General features: G+C 36.0%; 1 protein-coding gene across 4 annotated transcripts in view; it reads left to right on the top strand.

Annotated features, from left to right (window-relative positions):
* Nucleotides 1–17,297, top strand: part of PALS1 (protein associated with LIN7 1, MAGUK p55 family member) — a 142,864-nt gene that overhangs the window by 92,425 nt on the left and 33,142 nt on the right. For all 4 annotated transcript variants that reach the window (XR_011167262.1, XM_069082429.1, XM_069082428.1 and 1 more), the window contains exons 3-8: nt 3,941–4,149; nt 5,141–5,218; nt 8,003–8,149; nt 9,814–9,975; nt 12,198–12,275; nt 15,492–15,675. Coding sequence is in view for 3 of the 4 variants with exons in the window: in XM_069082429.1 (XP_068938530.1) it covers nt 3,941–4,149; nt 5,141–5,218; nt 8,003–8,149; nt 9,814–9,975; nt 12,198–12,275; nt 15,492–15,675 (858 nt within the window). In the remaining variant the exon portion in view is untranslated. The remainder of the gene's footprint in view (nt 1–3,940; nt 4,150–5,140; nt 5,219–8,002; nt 8,150–9,813; nt 9,976–12,197; nt 12,276–15,491; nt 15,676–17,297) is intronic.

A 17,297-nucleotide genomic window follows, 5' to 3' on the forward strand; every position in this document is an offset into this window, starting at 1 on the left:
ATATTATTTTTAATCATATTTGTATTATTTCATTTATTCCCACAACAGCCCTGAGAGGTAGGTACGATTATCTCTATGATAGTTGAGATATTTTTTATTATTTATGTGCTACTGAACAAAGAGGGAACAAATCACACAGCCATTCTGACTAGGTCCACTACAGATTGTATTACTCAACCTCAACTGGGTCCTGCTGCTGCTATGCAATTCTGCTATTACCATGCTATTCCCTATAACAGTTCATCCAAACCTTTTCATCCCTCCTCACATTTCTCCAGGTTCCCTCATATTGAGATCTTTGCCTTATATTTTACAGAAAAAAAGAGGCCATTTGCTGTGAGCACCTTTTTTCTCCTATTACTAAGATACCTTTTGACATTATCTTTTCCTTTACCCCTATTTCATATGCTGGAGTAACTCTTTCCCAAATCCATCCCTTCTAACTGTTCAATCTATCCCAGTGTATTCTATCTCCAACAGATAGTCTCCTTTTTCATCCACATTCTGTCAGTTATTTTCAATCTCTCCCTGTCTTCTGACTCATTCCCTAAAGGCCATGTCTGCATATTACTGAAGAAATCCTCACTTAATCCTTCCACCTGCTGTTTATTCTTCCATATCTCTTCTGCCTATTGAGGCTAACCTCCTTGAGAAGGCCATCTACTATAGGTGTCTCTACCTTCTCTCCTGCCATTCTTTTCTTTACTCCTTAAATCCTCCTTCTGACATTACCACAGAAACTGCCATCTCTAAAGATACTTAAGATACCCCATATCATACTCTCTTACCATAGGAGTCCTACTGAATTCTGTCCTTGACCTTCTTCACTTCTCCCTCAATACTACTTTACTGATCCCTTCAACTCCCATGAATTTAATTACTGTTTCTGTGGAGATGATTCTCCAATCTACCTATCCTGCCCCAAGCTGTCTGCTGACCTTCTGTCTTCCATTCCCAACTGCTTTTCAGATATCTCAAATTGGATGTTCAGTATTCTTCTTAAGCTCCATTTTCCAAAATAAAACTTATTGTCTTTTCTCCTTTAACTCTTTCCCCATTCTGTCTTCTCTATTATTCTTAGAGGGCAATACCATCCTCTTAGGTTCTTTAAACTAAAAGAATAGACATCGTCCTTGATGTTTCACTATGTTCTACCTCTTATATCCAAGCTGTTGCCATGGCTTGTCGGTTTTTTCTCTGTAACATCTCTCACATATGTTTTCTTCTCTGACTTGATCACCACTGTAGTGCAGACCTTTCTCACCTTGTATCTGGACTATTTTGCAACAGTCTGCTGGTGAATCTGCCTGCCTCAAGTCTCTCCCTACTACAATCCATCCTTCCTTCATCTATCATAGTGCTTTTTCTAAAGCCTAGTAGGTCTGACCACCTTATTGCCATACTCAGAAAACTGCAGTGGCTCCCTGTTGCCTCAAAGATTAAATATAGAATGCTCTGTTTGACTTTCAAAGTCCTTCATAAACTAGCCTGTTTCCAGATTTCTTATACTTTAGCCCCCCCTATATTGAGTCCAGATCGGCATTTTCTCTGCCTCTTCCCTATCTGCTTCCCTGGCTTCCTTTAATTCCTAATTAATTAAAACTTCATCATGTACAGGAAGTCTTTCCTAGCACCTCTAAATTCTAGTACCTTCCCTTTGTTAATTATTTCCTACCTGTATATAGATTGCTTTATATGGTTTTCTTTGAATGTTGTCTCCCCCCCCCTTTAAATTTTAAGCTGCTTGAGGGCAGAGATTTTCTTTGCCTCTTTTTGTATCCCCAGAGCTTAGCAGAGTTCCTGACACTTAATAAAAATTGATTGATTGATTGATTGATTTGTTCCTGGTCACATAGCTAGTAAGTGGCAGACATTAGTCTTCTGCTGCCAGCTCTAGCATTTTATCCTCTTTGCCACCTAGCTACTGTATTTTGAATATAGTATTGTTCTTTTGTGTTCCTTTGTGAAATTCCTTCTACTCTGTTATGCCTTTTTAATAGTATGCCTTTTAGCATCATCATTACTACTCCCAACTACACACTAGTTGTGTCTGAATTCTGGCCCTGTTTTGGTCTTAGTATCTTAGCCAATAGATTTAAAACATGATTATTGTAAGTCCTCTAATGTTATGATTAGTTATTTCTTTAATCTGAATTTTCAAATCTCACAATTGTTTTTTTGTACAATATTATAGTGGTAAAGATTAGTTTCTTGTTTTTACATTCTTGCTTCTGACTTTCACAAATCACTTAAAGAACTACTCAGAACTATTAATTTTGGAGGGGGAGGGGGAAAGGCAAGGCAATTAGGATTAAGTGACTTGCCCAAGTTCACACAGCCAGTAGGTGTCAAGTGTCTGAGGCCAGATTTGAACTCAGGTCCTTCTGACTCCAAGGCCTATATTGACTGTGCCACCTAGCTGCCCCATTTAAAGAACTACTCACCAAAGTTTCTGTTTCTTATCTGACAGAAGCCTCTAGCTCTCAGTTGCTTTGGTAGAGAGATGACTAATTTACCTAGAGATCAGTAAACCTTTCCTGTGTCAGTTACTAGCCTTTCTCATTTCTGTTAAGTTCTCTTTAATGACATCATTCAGCTAAACTCAGGAGAAAGTAGAAATCTTAATCAAAATTCATTAATTTCTTTGGTACCTGAGATATGTTAGACATGAAAACTATAGTCTTTATTCAACTGAATTTATCTTTATGTAATATTTCCAGCAATAAATGACAATTTTTGGAGTCAGGATGGAAGAAAAGCTTTAAAAACTAACAAAATCAGTGCAGCTAGGTGGCATATGGATGTAGCACTGGACCTGGAGTTAGGAGGACCTGAGTTCAAATCCAGCATCAGACACTTACTAGTTGTATGATCCCGGGCAAGTCACTTAACCCTGACAGCCCACCTCTCCCCCCGCTCCCCTCCCCCCCCAAAAAAAACATTAACAAAATCCCACAAAAATAAACTTAATCAGAGGCACTTAGTGTATGAACTCTTGAATACCTTATTAGGTCTCAGTAATATTAGAATGCATCAGCTGTGCTATGGACCACAGTTCAGTGTTTAATGTTTGTAATTATAACCCTGAATAATCAAGATTTGAAAATATGTTCAAGAACACATAGAAGTTTTAGTTTAAATCTCTTACTTTAAGAATCAGATATAACCTGAATTTAATGGAATCCTATTGCGCTATAAAAAATGAGGAGCAGATGAACTTCATAATAACCTGGAGACACTTATATAAACTGATGCTGAGTGAGGAGAGCAGAACCAGGAGAACTTTGTACACAATTACAGACACATCGTATAAGTGATGATTAACTTTGATAGACTGGGCTCCTCTTGGCAATGCAAGGTCAGAAGACAACTCCGAAAGACTCATGATGGAAAGGGATATTCACATCTGAGAAAGAACTACAGAGTCTAAATGCAGATTGAAGCAAACTACTTGCTCTCTGTCTTTTGTGTTTTGTTTTATTTTGTCCCTTCTTTCTCATTGTTCACTCCATTGGTTATAATTCTTTATAACTTGACTAATGTTTAATGTGAAGGTATTTGTAGACCCTATATTTGGATTACATCCTGCCATGGTCAGGAGGGGCAGAGGGGAGAAAATTTGTAATTCAAGGGATTGTGGAACTGAAATGTTACAAACTAAAAATAAATAAATAAAAATTTAAAAATATGAAGCATAAAAAAAAGGACCAGAGATAACCAATATAAGCAATAAAAAAAGAAAGCATCCAGTATCAGGAAAATTTACTTTCCTACAACCCTTCTATTCCCAGTGCTGATAATGCTACTCTATCAAATAATAAAGTTTAGAATGCTGTTACTAATCCCAATATTCTGCCTGCTGAAGTAGTAACCTTGAAAGAACATATTTTGCAAATACAAGTTAAATGATTAATATTGAACAACTTTTTCCTCTTGCCAGAAGTGGAAGACCTATTCTCTTCACTCAAGCATATTCAACATACTTTGGTAGATTCCCAGAGCCAGGATGACATTGCTCTGCTTTTACAACTTGTACAAAATACTGACTTCCAGAATGCATTTAAAATACACAATGCTGTCACAGTGCATATGAATAAAGCCAGCCCTCCTTTTCCTGTTATCTCCAATGCACTAGACCTTGCACAGGAGGTATGTATTCTGTATGCCTTGTTAACATTCTTTATTTTTTATAAAATATTATATTTATATTTATAAATTTTAAAGGTTTATTTTCCTTCTGGGACCAACATTTTCAGTTGTTTAACATTGAAACAATGATATATTAATAATAGTAATGGCTTCCATTAGAAAAAGTTGAATATAGTTATTTTTTAGTGCTTTGTTACATAAAAAAATTTGTTGTCATTTGTTTAATGTATAAAACCTACCTTACAAGTGTAATGTGTTAGGTATTATAGAGATAAAATGCCCCACAACCTTTAAAATACAAAAAAAAATCCATTTTCTCACATTCATTCCTGATCATTTAATTTCTGTTCCTCTAACTCCTAGATTCTTGAGTCTAGCGTCTATATTTACCTCTGCCTATCCTAAGATTACTGTAGAGTCATAGCTTTAGAGTTGGAAGGGACTTGGTTATAGGACATTGGGCGGGGGGGGGGGTCCTTTGTTTTATAAATGAGGAAATAGGCACAAAGAAGTTATTGCTTTGTAGAAGAACTGGGTTCAAACTTGAATCTTCTGAACTCCAATCTAGTGCTCCTGGCCCTCTACACACTACTTAGGTGGCATATTTTAGAATCACAGAATTTTAGAACTTGAAAGCTTCTTGCAATTATGTCACCCCTACCCCATGATTTTACAGTTGAAAAAAATGTCTTGTGATGTGTTATATTTTATAAGGAATGTTGCTCTTAAACTAGCACGAATTTTGCCTCAATGATGAGATTGAAGCCTCAATATGAGCCATGTTTTTGCTCTCTACCTTTCCTTGATCTTTTGTAGTGGTGGTGCTGGTGGTGGTAGAGGGAGGAACAGCAGCAGTAATAGTAGTAGCAGCAGTAATGGTATTGGGGCTTTTTTATATTCACTGCCTTCTGTCACTAGCCTCTTTAAGTATTGCTTAATAGGTATGTACTGCAGTCTAGAAAGATTGAATGATTTCCTTTTTCTTTTGTAGGTACAAGCAGTTTTGAAACCAAGCCATCAGAAGGAAGGACAGGAGTTAAATGCTTTGCTAAATGCTCCTCATATTCAGGTAGAAATCAGAGAAACTGACATTCTATTGTTGAACCAAATATATCTTTTTTTTTTTTTAAGCAATCAGGGTTAAGTAACTTGCTCAAGGTTACACGGCCAGTTATTTCTGGGTGTGGTGCTGAGTGTCTCAGCCCGGGATTCGATCTCCAGGTCTTCTCAACACTGGAGCCGGTGCTCTTACTTGCTGTGCTACCTGGCCGCCCCTGAACCAAATATATCTTATTACCATGCAACTTTTTTATAATATATGCTTTGCCTTATGTATTTATGAAGTGAAAACCACCCAATTACTTTTTCTCTAATGTATTCACTTTTATTTAAACTTATCTTAAGCCAGTATACATTCAGAGCTCCTCATCTCATCCACACACTGGAGCTAGTCTCATTGAATTTCCAGGTGGATTGTAAAAAACCTTCTTTTCACATATATGTTGGCAGGAAGGCAAGGCAGTGGGCAGATAGAGAAACGGGGATGCCAGTATAGTTCTAAGAAACAAACAAACAAAAAAATCCCACATACTAAGACAGAATACAATTTTTAAAAACTTAAATAATTTACATATATGTAATACTATTATGACCTTCCCCATCTCTGCCACTAATTTTAAAACCAATTTCTTTTTGTAGAGCAAGGCAAACACTGATAATACAATATCTGCAGTAACTTTTTAATTCAGATATACAATCAGAATCCTGAAGACACATTGTAGAATTTTGGAGCTATTTACCTCCAACCTACTTAGACTGTTTCTTACCTTCACCAGTCCAGTTTTTAAAACCTGAGTCAAACACCAAAAAGAAAACAGAGCCATCTTATTTGGGGGCAATTATCACGTCTTACTCTTTGACAAGAATAAATGATCAGCAACAACAGAAATTCATTCATTTGCTGTGTACAAAGGAGGACCCATACTGTTGATAAACATTTTCTGGAAGATTCAGCCTCCAGTCCAGATGGATTACTTAAGCTCAAGGGGGGTAGTTATCTTGATTTTCTTTGTGCTGTTGGCTTGGACTGTAGTCTCTTAGTGTCTCCTGTCATCCATGCCTTTATTACATGGTGGTACCTCAAAGCATGCTCATGTAGTATGGTATTGCTTTTTATTTTCCCCTTAAGCAATAATTTTTATTAGTGATAATGGGGCTTCGATGGGGGTTTCAAGGAAGGAGTGCTGTGTTTCCCAGTCTTCTGGGATGTTGTAGTGATGGTGAGTGATTGCCCAATGACATCTGTGCTAGGAAAATTCTCCTCTGTACACAGTCTTTGGTCATGGAACTGGAAAAGCCAGTCTTGTGTCAGGCACTCCATAGTGATTTTGGCAGAGCCCAGCTCCAGCTCTGGAGATGACTACAGGACCACCTTAACCATTTTCTCATCCTTGATGACCAGGTTTCACAGCTTCCTCTGATGGACATTGTAATTTTCCAGTTGGACATGGATCTCCATGTGCTGGCGTAGGTGGGTCTGTTGTGTTATCATTACATATGATAACATCATACTTCATGATTGGGTTGAAGATAATATATTTATACACAAGATTCCATGCCTAAAGAATGATATTGGAAGATGGTTTCTCATTGCCAGTGATGATAACCTGATCCATTAGGGAACCTATACATAGTTTTTTTCCAGACAGGAGCTAGATATAACTAGATGCTATTTATTCTCTAGGGGGCAGTATAACACAGCTTCTCATTGATGTCAAACAGTTTCCTTCTCAGCTATGGTAGTCAACATGTAATTTCTGTTGTTCAGGATTTTCATGAAGTAGTTTGTTAGGCCATGGCCAACCAGATCTGGATGTAGGGTCGCATGGAGAAGATCATGATCTTCATAGTTGGACACAGTGTAAGTCATAGCATACCAGAGTTCCATTATAATACTAATGGCAGTGCCAGAAGCATAAAAGGACAGCACAACATAGATGGCAGTATACATGGATGGAATGTTGACCATTTCAAACATGATTTGAGCCATCACTTCTCAGTTGCCTTTGGGATCCAGAGGGGTTTCTGTGAGTAACACGGTGTGTTCTTCAGGGGGCCATATAGAGCATATTGTAGAATACATGTTTCCAAATCTCCATGTCCTCCCAATTGGTGACAGTACTATGTTCATTGGTGGTACTTAATGTTTAGAGTATCTCTTTCCCTGAACCTCATCCCCCAAGTGTCTTTTTGGCTTTTACCATTCCTGTCTCATTCAGTCCTGTGGGGCACCCAACAATGGAATAAAATATTGCACATTTCAGAGCCATTGTAAACAACAGTGTCAGCAATATCATTTTCCACGAGGAGCTTTGAAGTAACAAATTTAAACAAGAAAGAAAGGAGGTCTTATCCCACCTGGAACCAGGTCAGGAGGAGGCTGTTGATTTTCTTAAATAAAGTTTGCCCTTTAAAAAGGAAATTTTAAATTCCTATAGTTTTATTTTTCTTATGGTTATATTTTCAGTTTTATCTGAGTTCTTAATTATTCATAGGGTTAGAGTTAAACGTTTTTAATTGAACTTTAAGAAAATACAGTGGAGGCATGAGACTTCATTTTACTAATAGTTTGCACAGGTGAAGCACTTCATGACATATAATACAAATATATGATTGCAAGCATTTAAACTGAAGCACTATATATAAAGATTTGGAGGAAAAAGTCGGAAACTATTGACCACACAAATCACCATGAATAGTTTTTTAAGAGACATAAGAGCTTCGGCATTATATATAGTATTAAGTTAGAAAAATACTGCATATGATTAAGTAATTCTTTCTCAAAACCCCACAGGCACTTTTATTGGCTCATGATAAGGTTGCTGAGCAGGAAATGCAGCCAGAGTCCATTACAGATGAGAGAGTTTATGAGAGCATTGGCCAGTATGGAGGAGAAACTGTAAAAATAGTTCGTATTGAAAAAGCTCGAGATATTCCATTGGTAAGTATTCCCTCACTTACCACAGCATATGTAATTTTAATTTCAATGATGGTACACTGGGAAAAGTAGTAGTCTGAGTGTCTGAGAACTGTAAAAGTTCTGACCTCATTAGATACTTTTTTTATCATCCAAGGTTCATATTCAGCCTCTAGCATAAAAACTGTGTTAAACTTCTGAGGCCACTGTTTCCTCCCCTATAAAATAAGGGGGGAAATTGGATTAGATGGCTTTTAAAGTCCCTTTATGTACTAAATTTATTATCCTATGATGATTGGTAGAGCCCTTTGGCTTGTATTTTTTTCTTCTAGCTCATTTTAGTTGTATTACCATAATACTGTACTATGTATGTTTTTGTATTTCCTCCACTCTATTTCGATGATAGTCTTTTCTTAGGAGTCTTGATATATATGTATGTGTACTTGTGTATATATCATTCTCATAAAGTAACTGAAGATATAATGACAGGTATTACTTGATAATGTGATTAATGAACAATGAAAGGAATAGGTAGTTTTTTTGCTTCTTTCCTAGCTAAAATATTTCCTTAAAACAGTATTTTTTTTTGTCATTTTCAGAGAAATTTAATAAACTTAATAAATCAGTCATTTTTGTGTTTGAAAATTTTTTGAAAGAGGTGTTCTTAATGTACTATGTAACATTTTGTGATTCAGTTTTATTGTATTTCTATGAATGCCATATCTTCTCTTTGTCATTTGTTATTTCAGTCTGTACTCAGATGTCTGCTGAAAAGTGAGCTAAACCTCAGTCCATTACATATCATTCTTTTGAAATGAAAAATGTCAGTAGTAGGAGAAATAATTTCAAAATTTTTGACTTGATTTATATAATTATCTTTTTTCTGCTTAGAGCTATGGCACCTAGAAGTTATATATTTTATGTAATATTTTAATTTCTTGTTTTGTGCTTGTTTTATGCAGAATGATCAGTTTTTGCAAGTAAAGTTAAATTTTAAACCAACATTGGATATAATAGATGACTGCCATCATCTTTATTTTTTAAGTATTTAGCCACTTAGAGATAAATTATTTTTCCTATACATATATTGATAATTGAGCCGTGATTTCGTATTTCCTTATACTTAATTCATTAATTTTCCCAGAATCTAGACTTAATTGTGAAAATAGAATTTACATTATAGAACCAGTTCCAAACAATTTTTTTTTGGTTGTCCCTTACTTTTATGTATATTTCATTTTTCCAAACTTAAAAAAAATTAGAATTCTTTCTTTCTTTTCCTTTTTGTTTTGGAGGGGGTAAGGTAGGGCAATTGGGGTTAAGTGACTTGCCTAAGGTCACATGGCTAGTTTTGTGTTAAATGTCTGAGGCCAGATTTGAATTCAGGGCTGGTGCACTGTGCCACCTAGCCACCCCCAATCAGAATTCTTTTGAATGAATATATTGATAGATTTCATAAACAGAATATATTATCAATTCTCATAGTTAACTATTTTAGTCCTTTTAATAACTTATCTCAAGTGAACTTTTCTCTAATCTGATTTCTATTTTTGAACTATTTATCCTGTCTTGTTGTAGTAAACAGATTCATAGAATTACAGAAAGTAGAGATGAAAAAGGAATTTAAAACTGAAGATATATTTAACAGATTACTGGATTCATACAAGTTATATTTTGGAATTACATAGGGTGCTACAGTTCGTAATGAAATGGATTCTGTCATCATTAGTCGGATAGTAAAAGGAGGAGCTGCAGAAAAAAGTGGGCTATTACATGAAGGAGATGAAGTTCTGGAGATTAATGGCATTGAAATTAGGGGAAAGGATGTCAATGAGGTTTTTGATTTGTTGGTAAGTTGACTCATTTAAAGGATTCACTTATCTTTGTATTTTTTTTTTCTTTTTGTAGGGCAGTTGGGGTTAAGTGACTTGCACAAGATCACATGGCTAGTTTTTGTGTTAAGTGTCTCAGGCCGAACTTGAACTCAGGTCCTCCTGGCTTGAGGGCCAGTGCTCTATTCACTATGCCACCTAGCCGCTCCTTTATCTTTGTATTTGTTAGGGGAATCCAAAATGAAATTAATAATTTTGCTTTATATTGTAAATGTTGATTTTATTGTTGGAAGCAGGTAGGCTGCCAGCACTTCTTTATTTTAGCTGGATATTTTAAAGAATCTATTGAGAAGGCTAGCCTAGAAGTTAGGAAGACCTGGGTTGAAGTCTGGCTAACCTCAACATTGTTAGGTTTTGTAACCCAAAGCAAGTCATTCAAGCCCTCAGTGCTTTAAATTATGGAGATTTGCTGACTTGGTTTGGTATAAGGAGTTTCCTCACCTGGGAGTTCTTCACCAGTGAAATTACAGGGTCAGTTGTCAGCCCCCTTTTCTCCTAGTTATTTCTCATTTGTTTCTGAAAATAATAGTGCTATTCCTCATTAATTTTGTTACAGTATTTTCATTTGGCTATGAATACCACCACATTATCATACAGGAACAATGATGTAGATAATTTAGAATAGCCTATCATTAAATTCAACTTTAGACTTATGTAGTTTGTGGGTAGAGGACAGTGCTCTTGTATTCCTCTGAAATTTGCAGTCGTGTACATTTGACTTAAGTTAACAGAGTAGAATCCCATCTCTTTATCCTTGGGTGTTTTTTCATTTCAGCCACCTTTTGCAGCCATAGCTTCCTAAAGTCCAGTCCTGCTTGTTACTGTATTTCACCACATAATCATCACACCCTGGATTTTTTTTCCTGGTCCAAAAATTTGGTTTGTCACCTTTCATCACATAATCGTGGCATGGTATGATTCTGTTCATCTCACAGCTTAAAAGGTAAACAGAACAACAGTGTGTTCACCAGTGGCACGGGGGTGTGCATTTATCTCTCACGCATTGTGAGCCGCGAGCACGCATGTTGTCAGTATTCAGTTTTAACTCATATTCACAAGTATTCCAGGCATCATAACCTTGCACCAAAGAGTGTAGTAAATCATTTTTAAGTGATACTGACACAAATATCCGCCCCCCTCAAAAAAAAAGCTTCACATAATGGTTGCAAAACCCACTTTTTGAGCAAAAATTTGGCATACAATTAGCAACAACTATGTGATGAAATACAGTAATTTTGACTTTGGGCACCATCCTTGGTTGCAGTTTCATTGCTTGCCATCTTTAACTTGTATACTCTAATTGACTCAGGTAGAGGTAGTAGCAGTAACTACTTGGGCTGAAAGTGATTTAAATAAATGACCATTGTACTTGAAATAACTTAGTAAACCCAGTAGGCTGGACGTTTAAGGTTGGAGAAATAGATTTTCATATATTAAGCTTCTTATCCCAAGCTGTATGTGAAATTCTAATGTATTAAAGTTAATTTGAGTCCTTTAGTCACACATCAATTCTGAATAGGAGTCACTTCAGAAACATATAAATTTTTTGGACTCTTCTGTATCCACATTAAATGACAAGCCAAACGTGTGACACTGAGCTAAGGGAATTTAACTAGTTCATAGTTTTCCAAATTTAGTAGACACAGAGAACTGTACTTCAATATAACTATCATCTATTGTTGTTCAGTCATTTTTAGTTGTATCTGACTATTCGTGACCACATTTTGGGGTTTTCTTGGTAAAGATAGTAGAATGGTTTGCTCTTTCCTTCTCTAGCTCATTTTACAGATAAGGAAACTGAGGCAAATAGGGTTAAGTGACTTGCCCAGAGTCACACAGCTTGTAAGTGTCTGAGGCCAGATTTGAACTCAGGAAGATGAATCTTCCTGACTCTAGGCCTGATTCTCTTTCCACTGTGCCGCCTAGCTGCCCCCAATTGAAGTCTGTAGTGGTTTCTATTCCATTTTGTTCTGTTCAGTGGACAAACTTTTTTTTGCTTCTTTTAATTGAAAACTGAAGAAAAGGAACTTGTCTGTATCTAATGCTTTACAGAACTTGGTATAGTGTATGAGTAACTTGGTCTCAGAATAAGCTTGTAGGTGATGATATGACTACTGAATAGGTAGTATAAGAACATTTTGTATGCTTTGATATCTAAACTTCATTTTTTTTCTTTACAGTCTGACATGCATGGCACACTCACATTTGTGCTGATTCCTAGTCAGCAGAACAAGCCCCCTCCTGCCAAAGAAACAGTAGTAAGTGATCTCTATGTCTTAAATTAAGTCTGTATATCTTAAATTGCCTCTAATTCAGTATTAGAGCTATTTCAAAGGAAAAATTTTTTACCTGTGTTAACAATTATTGAAATTTTTTCCTGAGTAGTTATTATTTTTGAACAGCAAACTAAAGAATCCTTGTACATAACAAATCATTCAGCTTATTTATAAAATATCCAGCTCTTCATCATTTGTACTTAATGTTCAAACCATTCATCATATTGTCTGTTGTTTGGTCCTCTAACCGTTCATGACCCCATTGACCATATTGTCTGTGGGGTTTTCTTGACAAAGATATTGGAGTGGTTTGCCATTTCTTTTTCCAGTGGATTAAGGCAAAAAAGAGGCTAAGTGACTTGCCCAGGGTCATACAGGTAGCAAGTGTCTGAAGACAGATTTGAACTCAAATCTTCCTAACTCCAGACTCAGCTCTATCCACTGAGCCATCTAGCTGCCTCCATTAATTCCATTAGCATTCTGAAAATCGATAAACTTCAAAGTATTGCATTGTAATATGGAAACAGAATCATAGATGATATACTCTATTTGCAGGTATTCTTTGGAATAGCCTTGGGAACCAGGAAAACTTAGATTCAAGTCCCATACTGCATTAGGAGAGGGAGGGGAAAAGCTCTCCTACTTTTAAACTAGTGTGATCAGCACTTACAGGCTGTAAAGTCCTACCTAGTCTCATTTTGTTCATGAAAATTTCATGCATTGACAGTGTTCCTTTCCCTTGTAGCCTAGAGTATATCTGAGGTTTTTAGTTGGTGATGTGATGAAATTAAGTTAGTTTTGTTTAACTAATTTTTTTTTTTAAGCAATCGGGGTTAAGTAACTTGCTCAAGGTTACACGGCCAGTTATTTCTAGGTGTGGTGCTGAGTGCCTGAGCCCGGGATTCGATCTCCAGGTCGTCCCAACACTGGAGCCGGTGCTCTTACTCGCTGAGCCACCTGGCCGCCCCTAAGCAATTGGGGTTAAGTAACTTGCTCAAGGTTACACGGCCAGGTGTTTCTGGGTGGGTGCTAAGTGTCTGAGGCCGGGATTCGATCTCCAGGTCTTCTCAACACTGGGGCCGGTGCTCTTACTCGCTGTGCTACCTGGCCGCCCCTTGTTTAACTAATTTTTAAGGTACTTTATGGAACTATATAAGTATTTTTTTAAGTCTTTCATCTCAAAATGATAAAATGAAAATTCAAAAATATTAATATTCTACAAACAAAGCTCAACAAAATTTATAATAATAATGAAAAGCATTAAACTTACAGTCTTTTAAGGCTTTATGATACTAGTAATGTGTACCAAGTCTCAAAATATGTCATTCTTTCTTCTCCCCTCCCCGCAAAGGCTCCTTGAATATCATACCCATAATTTCCCTGGGGCTAATCTTATAAGCAGACTTATTTCTTTGGCATGTTGGTTTATCTTGACTTTTCCACCTCAAAGGCATATATGAAAGTGTAAGTATTTTTGGTCACATTAAAAATTTCAGCTTGTACCTGTTCCTGGGTGTTTGTCAGTTCATTTCAAAGAGAAAAAATGAAATTAAAGCTGTGAAAATGCACTGTGAAAAGGAGCTACTGGAATGACCTGGATGTCTAACCTCAAGGAACAGTAAATAGAATGAAGGATTTGGGGAAAAGTGTCCTGCAAAAGAGAGGTGGCAAAGTTTTAGAAAGAACTGTTTCACAGGCTACTTCACTTTTGGCTGTCCTAGACGCTATATAGAATCAAGAGGAGAGAGGTTTTTTTTTGGTGCAGTTTTCTAGTTTTCGTTTCATTAGAGAGAAATTATCCTCAAGGTGATATCCCATCATATTTCACCTCCTCTTCTTTCCTGACTTCTCCTTTTATACCACCACTTTACCTGTCCCTCAACTCCCACAATTTTTACAATTACTCATAATTATAAGAGTTTACATTCTTCTTGAAATAATCTTGTTTGTCCTTGGTGGCAGGCAGCTCATTCAGTGGATAGAGTATAGACCTTTGGGAAAACCTCAGAAGCTTGTGGTAGTAGTAGTATACTAAGTAGTTTCTGACTCTGGGCAACTCACTTAACCTCTCTGTCCTTCAATTTTGTCGTCTGTGAAATAGACTGATAATAGCACCTACCACATATATGATTGAGAGTTAACATGGAAAGTGCTTTGCAATTATATGCTAGCTGTTGTTATTGTTGTTATTATTTCATTTGTACATGTTGTATCTCAGTTTCCTGAGGTTAGGGAATATTTAATTCAAGAAACACATTGTTTATGTATGAGTAAACATTGTAGTCTGTAAATGATTTGAAAAATCTCAAAATACTGTCAGCCAAGGGCTTAACAAGTGGCCTGTATTTATTTATTTATTCATGAATTTCCCCTATATTTAACGTCACCAGTGTTGAGGAATCTACTACCTTCTGAGGCATCTTGTTAAGGGATATAATTTCCCTGTGATTTTCCCCCATTTGCTCTTTGGAGGCTTAATTATTCTTCCATGTGACATAACTTCTTATATATGAAGACAGCTTTAATGCCTGATTCGTCTTTCAATTCCTTTACCATTGTGGTGGTCCACCTCAGCCCAAATTAGCCGTTTTGAATTTGAGAATCAATTTGATGTGAATATAATATGAAATATTATTTAAAGTATTTTAAAAGGAAATAATGTGCAAATAGTCTCAATGGTAGCTTGGATTCAGATAGACCTTATTCAACTAAGAGGTTTGTTTTATCCTAGAGGCATTAGGGAATACCTGAAGGAATTTAAGCCAGAGATTGTTATTCAGGTCTTTGTCTTAGTGAAATTATTTTGAAAGTTCTATGAAAAGAAATTCAAAAAAGGTGAATCAGAAATCAAAGGAGGAGAAGAGAAGGCTGGATTGCTTTAAAGAAATTGCAGAACTGACCCTCAAGCTTGCTATAACAACAAAGGTCCATCTTTTCAATCCAGACACTTCACCTGTGTTTCTGTATTGCAATAAGGCTTCAAATAGCACTTCCATCAGATAACCAATGGTGAGGATTTGCTATAGGTTATTTGTGAGTAGAGGGCATCATAGAACCAGGGAGGAACTCTGAAGACAAAGATGGGAAGAAAGGGTGTCAGAGAAGATTGTCTGGCCACATGGTGAGAGCAAGAGATGGTAGGTGTACAACTAGAGTTTCCATTCCTTTTTTTTTTTTTGCCCTTTTTTTTTCTTCTAGATCCATGTTAAAGCTCATTTTGACTATGATCCTTCTGATGACCCTTATGTTCCTTGCCGAGAATTAGGTCTGTCTTTTCAAAAAGGAGATATACTTCATATTATCAGTCAAGAAGATCCTAACTGGTGGCAGGCCTACCGGGAAGGAGACGAAGATAATCAACCTCTGGCGGGACTTGTTCCAGGTAAGATATAGTGAAGCTGACATTTTAAAAATTTCTAGTTTAATCTCTTGATACTACTACTAAATTATAAAAGCAGGCATGTTGCCATTTGCTTCACTTGCTATTCTTGAGCTTAGTTGGAAAAATGTGTTTTTAATCATTTTACTAGAGAGGCATAATTGTGAGTGATATTCAGTTCTATTTAGCTTTATCATCATGCCATCAATGAATCTTTCATCATTGTATGATTCCTAAAACTAGAATGTCCTTTTTATCTAAATGTCCCACTGAGCTGAGATCAAACCAGTGTCAGTTAATTTTTAAAAATATAGCAAGAAGTATTTTTAATAGTTTTTAGCAAAATCATTTAAAAAAAAAATCAGTAGGCCAAATATGATTTTCATCCTTGACACATCCTAGGATAGGGCTTAAAATGTACTTTATTGGAAGTGGAAGAGACTTTGATTTCTCAGACTAGAGCATCTTATTAACACTATAAGGACTGGAATTTAAGAATACATCATCATTTGATACAGTGTTTTTTATAAGAAAATTAGAGAATAAGGTGTATCGACTAAATTATTTCATTATTATGAAATCATGAGAAAAAATAGAGGTTGGCATAGAGCCAGGCATTAGGATCAAGAAAAAGAAGACAAATTATTAAAATGTGATAGTATTTGAGATGGTTGATTTGTTTCTTCTCTAACCAACATTGCTCTTATAAGTTTCACCCTTTGAGACTTTTTTCCAGATTCTTCCTCTGCTTTTTAGTTGTGTCCTTCCTAGTTCTGCTACGATCTCAAATGCACAAAGACAAGATTCAAGGATAGGTATACAGAAAAAAATGTTTTAGAATCTCCCATTCTCTAAACTCTAACCGTAATTTGTATATTTCTTTATGGTTAATTTCCCCTATTTTGTATTATGGTTGTATATATCATATTTTCCCTACCAAATTCTTTGAGAGTAGGAAAGTATGTCTTGCCAATCTTCACAGTATATCTCACAGTACCTTATGTATAATTAGCACATAATAAACTTCATGCTAAAGCAAGGAAGGAATCTGGAAAAACCTATACATACATACGTACATGCATACACGCATATACATACATACAGATTGCTGTCAGCTACAAGAGAAGAGATTAAATCCTTTTTCCCATTTTTATAATTTTGACCAGATTAGGGTTTTTTTCCCATCTAGGGAAATGAAACAAAAAATGTTATCTTAATTGGGCAAGAATGTCAGAAGACTACTTCTGTTTAAAATTTAAAATTTCAGATACACTAACTTCATTAAAAGTCCAGAATTTGTTGTTAAAGTCCCAATAAGGATCAAATAAATCGATCTTTCAGGAGTAACCAAATATAAAGTTCTTTTAAACTCAGCAGATTACCTTTAAATTCTTTGAGGTCATTCCTAACTGACATAGTTGTTAATGAGACATCACAGCGCAGTAGAGGGAACAGCACTGAACTTGGAGTCAGAAGACTTGGGATAAAATCTCATTTTACCAGCTTAGTAGTTGTGTGACTGAACAAACCATTTAGCCATTCAGTGTTTCAATTTCTTTGTTAAATGAATTTGCGTTTTACCTTTGTCACAAGAATGTTGTAAGAAGAAAAGGGCTTTGTAAACA

This window comes from Petaurus breviceps, unplaced genomic scaffold, assembly GCF_028583685.1.
Source record: "Petaurus breviceps papuanus isolate PSGF00001 unplaced genomic scaffold, PetGlider_PUasm1.0 166, whole genome shotgun sequence".
NCBI lineage: Eukaryota > Metazoa > Chordata > Mammalia > Diprotodontia > Petauridae > Petaurus > Petaurus breviceps.